Source organism: Primulina eburnea, chromosome 15 (assembly GCF_022965805.1).
Source record: "Primulina eburnea isolate SZY01 chromosome 15, ASM2296580v1, whole genome shotgun sequence".
NCBI classification, from domain to species: Eukaryota; Viridiplantae; Streptophyta; class Magnoliopsida; order Lamiales; family Gesneriaceae; genus Primulina; species Primulina eburnea.
The window spans coordinates 27,144,109-27,155,938 of NC_133115.1; the positions used below are offsets into that span (position 1 = coordinate 27,144,109).

An 11,830-nucleotide genomic window follows, 5' to 3' on the forward strand; every position below is an offset into this window, starting at 1 on the left:
ATCACGAACTGATCAAGATATGGTTGGAATACGCGATTCATGAGATCCATGAAGATCGCTGGCGCATTCGTCAAACCGAACGGAATCACAAGGAACTCGAAGTGACCATAACGAGTCCTAAAAGCAGTCTTGAGAACATCGGCGTCTTTCACTCGCAACTGATGATACCCGGAACGTAGATCTATCTTGGAGAAGACTGAAGCTCCCTGCAACTGATCAAACAAATCTTCAATCCTCGGAAGTGGGTATTTGTTCTTCACTGTAACTCTGTTCAACTCCCGGTAACCAATGCAGAGCCTCATTGAACCATCCTTTTCTTCACAAACAAGACCAGTGCGCCCCATGGCGAAAAGCTCGGGCGAATGAACTCCTTGTCAAGAAGTTCCTGAATCTGTTTCTTGAGTTCTGCCATCTCTGTCGGTGCTAATCGGTACGATGCTTTTGAAATCGGTGAGGTACCTGGCATAAGCTCAATAGAAAATTCCACCTCTCGCACAGGTGGTAAACCAGAGACGTCATCAGGAAAAACGTCTAGAAAATCCCGGACAATTGGAACATCGGATGCTGACTGTTTGGGTGTCTCGGGAACAGATACAAGAGTAGCTAAAAATGCTCGGCACCCTCGATGCATGAGTTTCCTAGCCTGGACAGAAGGTATCATACGCAGTAAATTAAAATACCTGTCTGGTTCGAATAAGAATTGTTCCATCCCAGGCGGTCGGACTAGAACAGATCTTCGCTGGAAATCAATCAAAACTCTGTTCCTCAATAGCCAGTCCATCTCCAGAATGATATCAAATTCTGGCATCGGAAGAACGATAAGATCCGCATACACAAGATTACCATGAAGTTCAAGGTCTATATCTCGGATCACATTAGTAGCTGTCATCTCCTCTCCAGAAGGCAATGCTACTGAATACGCTATGTCTAGCCCAATTGTCTTGATCTTGAGAGAATTTGCAAAGGTTTCTGAAATGAATGAATGAGTAGCCCCTGAATCTATCAAGGCTTTCGTAACTGAACCGGCTATAAAGATTCTCCCTGAAAGATTGGAATATCATGCTAAACCCAATAGTTTTACAAGAACTATGCTTATAGACATGCAAATGTCAAAGTTCTTCTAACCTAAATTCCCGTAAATAACACTGATTAGAACATGCAATCCTATCATAAATTCTAAGTTCAAAATCTTAACCCAAAACATTAAACTTCAAATACAACTTAAATATTTAGGATACGTGTCATGAGAATCGTTTCGGGGTTAGTCTCCGCAGCATGGAGAGCAAAAACTCTACCTTGGGTAGGCAGATTCTTCTGAGGGTAATTCTTCAATATGTGGTCAGTACTACCACATTTGTAACACTTTCCCGAACCATACATACAAGTCCCAGCATGACGACGTGAGCACTTGGCACAGACTGGATACTCCACTGTCCTCGAGACTGCTCGTCCCTGCTGTTGCTGCTGCTGCCCTCTGATCTTGGGTGGACCATGGAAAGGTCTTTTATTCTGATGCTGCTGCTGAGGAGGGCGGTATGGTGCCTGAAATGGTCGTTTACACTGGAGATCGCGCTCAATATCATTCTGGTCTTGCTCTGCCGCTAGAGCTCTGGAAACAGCAACATCATAGGTAGTAGGGCCAGCCACCCTAACATCAGGGCGCAAGATCGACCGCAGACAATTCAGAAAATGCCTCAATTTGGCTCCATCATCATTAGCAATTAGGGATACAAAATGACATCCCCTCTCGAACTTACGGATGAACTCCGTAACAGTCAACTCTCCCTGCCTCAGGGTCATGAACTCCGTGGTCAACCTCGAACGCACCTCTTCAGTAAAATATTTAGAGTAGAATATATCTGTGAAGCGCGTCCAGCTCAGAGTAGCCAAATTCAAGGCTACGGATGCTCCTTCCCACCACAAGCAGGCGTCTCCTCCAAATAGATAGGTCACACAACGAACTCTGTCCTGATCTCCCAGCTCCATGAACTCGAAGATAACCTCAAGGGATTTAATCCATCCCTCGGCAATCATAGGATCTGTCGTTCTTGAGAATTCCTTCGGTCGCATCTTCATGAACCACTCTTAGATAGCCTCCGGCCCCGTCTGTCTGGCTCCCACTGCATTGTTCCCCGCAAACTGTGCGAAGAACTGAGTCATCCCAGCTAGCATCTGGGCATTCAAGTCTGGTGGAGGGGGTGGTGGTAAATCTCTCTCCTCGTTCTCATGACGATGCTCATCACCTCCCGTGCGATCAATAATTCGTCTAGGAGGCATGCTGTTCCATAATTATAACCCATACGTAACCAACATGCATAATTCCACTATTTGCTTTAAATTTAAATAAATAATGCATAATCATAATCTTGACATAAAATATTTCATGAAAACATGCTGTTAAAATATTTCATGCTTTAAAAGAAATGCGTAAACGTAAAACTTACAGACCGAAGACGTGACTTCATGAACTTCTCGAGAGCAGTAGTAGTACAACCCTTTACAAGATCATAGGCTCTGATACCAACTGTAAAAGCCCGTATTTCGTATTCATATTTTAGCGAAATTATTAAAAATTTTCTAAATAAATAATTATCTTGCTTCATTTATAAAATAAACATGTAAATAATTTTAACTTTATAATAACAGCGGAAGTCGACATTGTATTTCCAACAACAACTTAAAATAATCCAACATAATAAAATTTAGTTTGAACGCTAAAAGGTGCATAAACTAAAACATGAGGTCCTCGGGTTTACTACTGCTGCCCCAAAATAGCTCACGGGTCTCCGCCTGCAGTCTCGACCTCATCAATACCTACAACAATCAAGTCTAGTGAGTCTAAAGACTCAACATGTATATATCGTGAATAACAAGTAAATATATCATAAAATCGCCTGCAACGTAAACATATGGTATCGTAAAGCGCATGGTGAAAATCATATCATTAATAATTATAACTACGTGCATATCTGAAAATCATACGTAAAAGCTTTGCTCAATAGAGCTCTGTCATATCATATTATAATTGTCTGGTAGAGATAATGTTTCTAAGCAAGTGGCCCATAACATAACGTGAGTGCCTCATCAGACTAAACCACAGTATACTGGGCGGTAGATATCACCCCAACCCTTGGACTGGATATCTGTACCCATACATAATCGTAAACCGGTCGTAAGTCACCGGGTGGAGAGGTCCTCGGTTGCGCCTACCGACTTCCAAACCCATAAACGTAAGGTGGCCACAAGACATATCGTATATATATCAAAAATAAACATTTTATATTTTTGTGCACGTAATATAACTATAACCTTGTTTTTACCGGATGAGTTGGATCGCTCTCAAGCTTGCTGCAACCTAATTCTAATATGTGACACATGCAATTAATCTTAACTTGACAAAATTTTAACAATCGAACCAAAAACGAGACGATTAGCACCAACAACTTAATTTTTCAATCATGGCTTCGTACCAAACCGAACCAACATTAAACCGACGTTTAACCATGATTAAAAATACCCCTAACATACTGAAAAATAACCATGAGGATAGCTGTACACGAAAATGGGTGAATGGAATCCAAAAACATAAAACACTCTTTCGAGAGTCATTTTGCCACATTGTATCGTAAATTCTCGTACGACCTCTAAACTCAACCAAATCACGGATGGCCAAAAACAAGACTTTCCTAACTCATTGAGGTACTGTCCAGTCCAAGGCCATGGGCTAAAAGCCAACCAAGAACTCAAACCACCTCCTGAACCGCAACTCAAATCTGCTGTCAAGAACAGAAATGGCAGCAGCAACTATTGTGCTTGTTTTGATCAATTTATGAAACTAATGGCCATTGGGGCTTGAACCCCCAACCAGAGACTCTTACCAACATCCTAAGGCATGGCTTGGACCATGGCTAAGGGCTAAAAGCCAAGACAAACCAAGCAAACACCTAGGACAATCACAGCTCCAAACCGAGAACGCCACTTTCTGTGTAGTGTGATGTATTGACTTGTTTTACTGTCTTGGGTCGTTCCATTGGCCATTTGGTCAACCATGACTCGATCTAGACATGATGGAGTGTTGTATGAACCATGGCTATGGGCTAGGAGTCAACCAAAATCCACACAAACACTAAAAACCCGAAACTCACTCACCCAGAAAAATGAAGAACCGAAATGCACTTGTTTTGTTGTTGTGAAGTTATGATGGATCCGTGATCTAACCTTGGAAAGGACACCTTGGTCACGTCCTAGACATGTTAAGGGAGGGTTCTAACCATGGCTACAGTCTCTAGGACAGCCAAGATTTGGACACACTCCTTAACCATCCAAGAACAAAAAAAAACGTGGCTCAAATCTGTATCTTTGGAAAAAGTTGCTGTCATTTCTGTATTGTGAGGTTATGGATGTAAACCAATGGACCAATAACACCCTAACACACTCTAAATTATGCCTAGAAGCAGACTTGAATGCCTGGAACCGAGCAACTCCCTGTAAGCAACAAAATACACTGAATCGTGAAGTGCATAGATTTTTTTCAGGAACTTTGCTGTCAAATTTCGAGTTGTTACCTAAATCATGAACATCTAATGGTTTAAAATTATCTGTATGACTTGATTGAAGAGACAAGAAACAACATATACATGCCTGGAATTTGTTTTGACAAAAACAAATCAATACTACGAATACGAGCGGCGGAGTCGGAGTCGAATTTCTCTCTTTGTTTTCTGCTGCTATTCTCGATTTTTAGCTGCTGTTTTCTTCTGTAAATTTCGAAATTATGGATGAAGGGCTTCTAGGTAAGGAGGATGAAGGTTACAAGGGGTGATAAAGGAGTTTTGAAGTGCATTTAGTTGGAGGTTACAAGTCAAAAAGTTGAATGGATTTGAAATGCTTTTGATTTCCTTGCTGGCTGATACTTTGTTCTTATTTTTTTTTTTGCTGCACTATCAACGATTTCTAAGATAATATGTTGAGTAGAAATGAGGTGTGTCATTGCATTTGAATTTACTACTAATTAGAGAATTAACAATGAGGGAATAAATTCACCTTAATGGTCATTGAGGGTGACTTGATTGGTTTACTCCATATTTGAATTTGTTTAAAAAAAATTGGCCGATTCCTTCTTAATTTTGCATGATATGGTATGGTTTAAATTTTGCATTTTAATTGTTTAAGATTTTAAACCTCCATTATATATATATTTTAATACATTAACAAATTAATTTAGTTTAGAATCTTGCTTAGAATCTTGCATGACATTCATGACCTCAAATTTAAATATTCAAATGCTATGATTAATTTCTTGTATATATTATACTTAGATTAATTCATCCTCCATTGTTTACTAAAGAACTTATTTACCAACTTAGCTCTAAATAATTAAATAAATTCTAAAACATTCTATTTCTTTAAATTAAATTATTCCTTGCCTTAAATTAAATAATATTTTCTTATTATTAATCTTATCTCAAATCTCCAAACTCCGGTTCGACCTCGCGTATTTATCCTGAAAAGATAAAACTAAGCATCTACTTTTAAAATAAATAAAACACTTCATATATTCATAAAAATTCATTTTTAATTTAAATAATAAAAATTATGCATAACTTATACGTAATCTGATTTTCGAGTTACACAAACTCACGTTGGAATAATCGTTTCATAGATAAAGATAATAATGTTGTTTTCTATAAAGGATTGATCTTATATATTATAGATAGCTTGAGTCCAACGTAAACAAAACGACTTATTTTGACTTCTGATAGAATCAGCTTTATGACCTAAAAAAATTCCTGCAGAGAAAAAAGACAAATCTTGTGCAATGGCTCACGTCCTACCCAACAAAAAGACAAACCTTGTGCAATGGTTCATGTCCTACCCAACAAAGTGTTTAACAATTAATTGATAGTATGGATAGATAATACTTAATATTTAAGTTTAAGTAATTAAAATTTAAAAAAAAATCAAAAAAATTAGAATCTATTAATTTGAACATATAAATACTATCAACCTTAAAAACATAAACAAAACATATTTTCTAAGAAAACGAACGTTGAATCCACATTCATAAACAAATTATCAAACACGATTACTACAAATTTTTCAATATCTTTCAAAATATACAATGGAAATATTGAAGACTCCAGAAGGAAACATTATGCCAGAAGCCCCCAAATGCGACGGGATCAATCAAATATGAGTCTTATGACCCATATGTAACCTTAAAACGCTCCTCCAGGTAGTCGCCAGCGCGAATAGGAGGAAATCTGTAGATCGAGAAAATGTTACCTTAGTCTTCAAGTCCCATGGGAACCTAAAATCTTGCCTGGACAATCCAACAACGTAAGAAATGTGACCAAATAATTTGCTTCGAGGCGAGCTGTTGTTTTTTTCGCGCTCAAGTGTCGGTTTCAAGTCACATATGATGCATGCAACTGTGGAAACGTAGACGTAACAACATCTCAAGCAGATACATTATAGTTTTGGGTTCAATTGATGCCTAATGCACACATGTGTTTCAATAGAAAATAACCTCTCAGCCCCTTCAGAGCATATGCTCATTACATTATTTGACACTTGTTATAGTGAATGTTCTAGTGTTGGTCACAGACAAGGATCCTTACTGCACTCATAAGCTATGCTCTTCGGCAAAGTTTAAAAGTTAAAAGTCAATTAGCATGAAAAAGACTCATCTCCAGGTTTCTTATTATAGCTCATTCATGGGAATTTTCAAAGCAAACTTCCAAATGGCCTAATGAACAAGGAATCAAAGCAGGTGTGGACATCCTTTTCAAGTAATTTCTAAAGCAAACAAATAACAAAAAATACTTGGATGACAAATTAAACATATGAAAGCAAATGATTTATACAAATATACTCGAAATTAGACTAGCCGTGGAAAAATTAAAGACTTAGATCTCGGTTTTGGGTCGAGTTATGGCCAGTGAGTCAGGTTAGTGAAAAAATGATCCAGCCAAAGAGAGAGGCGGGGGTGATAAAAACAAGCTAAATATGAACACCTGGTTTTGGCTACTACTTTTTTATTATTGGGCAGCCAAGGATACTTAGTATGCTTGTCTATACCTTGGAGGAGCTGATTCATTGCAGCAACTCTTTAAGCATTCCACCACACAATCAGGATTTGGATCAAAAAAGAAAGCCACCTAATCCAATATAAAAGTTAGCAGATAAATTTGCTTTGAGAGAAAGATAACATAAGAATATGAAAAACAAGTGCAGTTGGAATCCCCAAAAAAATTACTGACAAACGATGGTGCAAAGTATGCTACTGACCGTTGATGGTCAGTCATTATAGAAGGTAATGGTTATCTGATGGGATCTTTGAAGGGTAAATAAAACCACCTTCAACTGATTACCGACTCAAGTCTAGAAATAAGATTTGCAATATGTAAAATCATATAAATCAAAGATGACGGTTGAAAAACTAAATACCGAATATCGCTCTTGACCAGTTGGCATTACTCGATGCAAGGTCGACCTGCAGAATATGGCAGCGCAGAGAAAGAACAATCGAAAGAGGTATTTTTGAAAGATAAGTATGAAAACTGCTAGACCAAATATCCAATGTAAATTAATGAATGTCATCTGGGGAAGAAGTTTAAGAGAATAACTACCGAAATAGACAATTTGTCCACCTCTCCATCATGTCACCAATGTTAACAATGAAAGTCCTGCAGTTCAAATTTCGAAACAATAACCAAGTACGATGAAGTTTTCACTCTACAGTTGCAAAATTTAAAGAAACTAATACCATGTTTCCTCATAATAATCAAAGCAACAACAATTTCCATCTGGCATTAAAGTGTTTTAATGTCAATTTATTAGGGATTAAAGTGTCAAAATCATGATGTGCAATTGTTAAGTTTACCTCGTTGGAGTAAAATCAAAACGAACTCTTTTCTGACAAAATTTGGTTCTAACAATCTTTCTAGTCATTACATACCCTATTTGACTATATTTAATTGAGAGGATAAGGAAAAGGGTTTTCTTTCCATTGAGCTAAGCTAAAACAATGATATTATGAAAAGTTAGATATCACTTGTGATCCAATTTATTTTCAGTTATGAAAAGTTAGATAAGTATATCACAGAAGAATTGCATGAATGAAGGTGTTATTCATCAATAAAAAAAAGCTAGAACAATGAACCAACCCGGGGACATGATTCACATTTTCCCACACTCGAGGCTCCTTGAATTTTCTTTGCAAATCTGCCAGCATCAAATTAGCTAGTTAACACATTGAACATCCACTACTGCACAAAAAGAAACAGCCGCATAATTAAATGAGCAAGTCAAACATTCCTGAAGTCCACGTATACCATCTGTTGCCAAAAGAGTTATCATGCCAAAATCTGAATGAGCAGAAGCACCATATATTTCTTCATCAGATGATCCTAACTCGCCTGTCAACCAGATGGTAAAGAATAAAAAACCTGCTTCATATTTAGTCGCCCTGGAAAATTAATAACATTAGGGCAACTACATCAACTGCTATTCAAAGCAATAATTTCGCAAAGTAATGCTACCTAAATGTTTGGCCCAAAATCATATATGGAATTCTTATATCAAACCTGGATAACGTAACAAGCGAAGAAAACCATTTGGTGGATTAAATGCCCCCACATCATAGAAGAAGTTTTTGTCTAAGTTCAATGCCATAGCAAATAATTCGAGAAGCCTTTTCCCAGCATTCCTAACTCAAAGAATCCAGAAAGAGCCATGTCAATGAAATCTAGTATGCCCCATAAAAAATTTACCAATGCTGCATCTAAAGTCAGATCAGAAAAGTTAATATATGCAATAGCCAGTAACTTTACATGCATATCCAGCTCATGAGACTTGACAACACCGCAATTAAACTCAAGAACCATGTCTTGGAATGCAGTTATACAAAAAAATTTAATTGGGCAGCAAGCTACACAACGCAGAACATGTTCATGTCCATTTCAAAATTGCAGACATGGTGTTCTCAAGTATGAAGATCCATTATATAACAATAATGATGGGACAACACTTACATGACCTGTCCATAATAGTTTTCCATGATAGACCTCCAGCCTGGCAAAACCTCTGGAGATCCCAAAAAACAATTATGGTCATAACTGGTTCTATATCATCCCCCATTGTGGAAGAAAACAACAAAACTAATTGGATTTTGGTGAAACTGGAAAACGCATACAAGGAAAAGACAGCAAACAATGGGTCTTTTAAAATAAAACCATAAATTGATTATTTAGTTGAGGGGATAAAGGTTTAAATGATTGAATTTCAAGAAAGCCAGAGATGATGGGCAAAAAAAATGGCAAATACCATCTGAGGGCCACTGGTTCAGGTTCCCATGAGACGGTGTATCTTCAAGAGGACCAATGTAGATACTTTCTTTTGAGTCACCTGCACAATTATAGGAGTAGAGAATAGTAGAGAGTCAGTCCAGAGCTTAATAAAACTGTCCACCGTCATATCATTCTACACAAAAAGTATCAAAGTCCCTAGCACCTTCTCTAACTTGCAGAAGCACCAAATTATCAAATGAAAACAGCACTTGTGATTACCATTTTAAAATACATCACCAGACTAACAGTACCTAACACAACAACAAAAATCAATTGGATAAAATATATCTCTTTACTATCCAAACGAATTGTTTAGATTTTCATGGTTTTCTTCAATTGATCTCAGGTTCATTTTATTCGGAACACCACCCTGCTCAATCTTAGTTGGCTGTACTTGGAAGTAAATTGAAGGATTTTCTTAAAAAAAAGTATGAGTGGGTGTTATAGCATATATAACGGGTATCAAGAGAAGTTTTATGGATGAGGAATCACACATAAAAAGCACAAAAACAAATGTAATCCTGATAGCACAAGACTACATGGCTTCACCTCTCTTTAGGGTCCATTAAAACAAACGTAAGATAGTAGATTCATAAGCATCAAAACCTCTTGAACTGGCAGAAGAGTCCAGCTTTTCAGTGTAAAGTGGCGTGTAACCTCTATGGTTCTTGCGAACCAGTTTCATCTTCTCTTCAAGGCAAAGGGAAAAAAACATTTTGTTTCCTTCGAGCACTTTCTGCAACAAGGATTCCTCAACACCATGATTTACAAGGTAAAAGAAACCGTATTCCGTGCATGCCTGTATCAGCATTCATGGCATGATAAGGTATTAACAAAAATTCAAGTGGCAAACACGAAAATCTAGCATCTATAGTATAGTCAATAGGTCATCTAACCACTTTATGATTTTCATATTCTTTTTCAAGAAAAAATACAGTAGCACATGCTTCTTTTATGCGGCAAAAAAAAAAATTTATTTTTTTTTTCTAGTTTTCCGTTTCCTTCTAAATTATTTTTTGCTCCACATAATTTGTGTAACCATAGAAAACGTGGAAATGTGGAAAAAACAATAAATACATATACTAATAGATACGTGTAAACATACAGGCTACACCCCCTATACTAGAGGGCTGTAAAATTTACGAAAGCAGCAGAAGAAACAAAATCTATTAAGTAGCAATCAAAATTATAGCATAGCATCAAAACCATGTCTAAATGTACAAAGTAGGAAGAAAAAGCATTACATCATGAGAACATACGGTGAAAGAAATATTTCTATTAAATTGATACTCCCACATAATAAGATCTCCGTGGCTTTCATTTTTGACTTAGCAATTGAGATTTTCAACACAAATTGTGGCGCCTGCAACCATACCAAGGTTCTTAGCTCTTAGGTAATGGTCGAGATTTTCAATGCAAACCTATGGGTCTTCGGGTTCCATTCCATTTATTTGTTTCAGGTTTCATCACTTGTGAGCGGGTTCATATAAAAAAAACATAATATTTTGAAAAAAAATACTCATGCTCTTAGTTGATGGGGCTTTTCCCAAGTTTCAACTTTCCATGTTACAAGAATCTTATTCTGAATCACCAAAAGTCAAACTTTTCTTTTCTCAAAGAATTTCGCCATCCACTGTCCACACAGAAGCCAAAAAACAAGAAGAAAGTTTAAGGTTGCACAGCTAAGAACTTATTGTAATTCGAACCTATGTGAAATACAAGAACTATTGACCAGCATAACATACTGATATCAAGATCAATTGGAGAGCTCCGGAAAGTGCTATATCACATCGGTTGCATAGCTAAGAACTTAGTGAAATTTGAATCTCACCCAAACTCGCAGCAATCATAAAAAATTGTTACCAAAAAAAAAAGTTGAAACACACTGGAATTAAAGACCTCTCGAATGAAACGAGCTGAGGCGTTGCAGTCGGAACAAGCGAGGTCGATTATCGGAAGCTCAACAGCCTCCGCCATTTCCCCCTTTAGTTAGTACCTAACACAGCGTAAGTTACCAAATGAACAATGTTGTTCATGAACTTACGGGAAATTAAAGTATTACAATATATAATCATAAAGTTAGTACTGTGTTATGGTGTTGTCAACACCAAAGACACAATATGCGAAATTAGTATTGTGTTCTGGTGTTGTCGACACCAAAGACACCACATATAACAGAAATATATTCTAAATATCCACGTAAACTTTAAAGAATAAACATCAGTTATAAATTATGCACAAGTATAGTATGTATAAGAAGTTAGTATTGTGTTCTGATGTTGTCAACACCACCCACGTAAACTTTAAAGAATAAACATCAGTTATAAATTATGCATAAGTATGAATACTTGTGCGATGCCTTATAGCTAAAATTCACTAAAAATTTATGTAAATCATTTACATCCTCCAAGGAATTAAAATGCATCAAAATAAACCACATCAAAACTAGTTGCATAAACTGAAAAACACGTATTGCTTAA

At 36.9% G+C, this 11,830-nt stretch overlaps 1 protein-coding gene across 1 annotated transcript; it reads right to left on the reverse strand.

Annotated features, from left to right (window-relative positions):
* Positions 1 to 5,960: 5,960 nt before the first annotated feature.
* LOC140813519 (azadirone synthase LFS-like) lies at positions 5,961 to 11,406 on the reverse strand. Its single transcript, XM_073172025.1, has 11 exons — positions 11,250 to 11,406; positions 9,957 to 10,149; positions 9,328 to 9,408; positions 9,036 to 9,087; positions 8,589 to 8,710; positions 8,307 to 8,420; positions 8,169 to 8,226; positions 7,632 to 7,688; positions 7,450 to 7,495; positions 7,081 to 7,160; positions 5,961 to 6,263 (listed from the first exon to the last, which is right to left on the reverse strand). Exons 1-11 carry the CDS (start codon positions 11,325 to 11,327, stop codon positions 6,200 to 6,202), a joined length of 945 nt encoding a protein of 314 aa, XP_073028126.1. The 5' UTR covers positions 11,328 to 11,406; the 3' UTR covers positions 5,961 to 6,199.
* Between the last annotated feature and the right edge of the window lie 424 nt (positions 11,407 to 11,830).

Bases quoted from the DNA above. Each gene is read 5' to 3' on its own strand.
- LOC140813519 (XM_073172025.1), bottom strand. From the start codon at position 11,327: ATGGCGGAGGCTGTTGAGCTTCCGATAATCGACCTCGCTTGTTCCGAC. The intron at 8,711-9,035 runs GTAAGTGTTGTC...TCTTTGAGTTAG, and splicing joins AACTATTATGGACAGGTCAT to GAATGCTGGGAAAAGGCTTC. The intron at 7,161-7,449 runs GTATTTAGTTTT...ATATTGGATTAG, and splicing joins CTGGTCAAGAGCGATATTCG to GTGGCTTTCTTTTTTGATCC.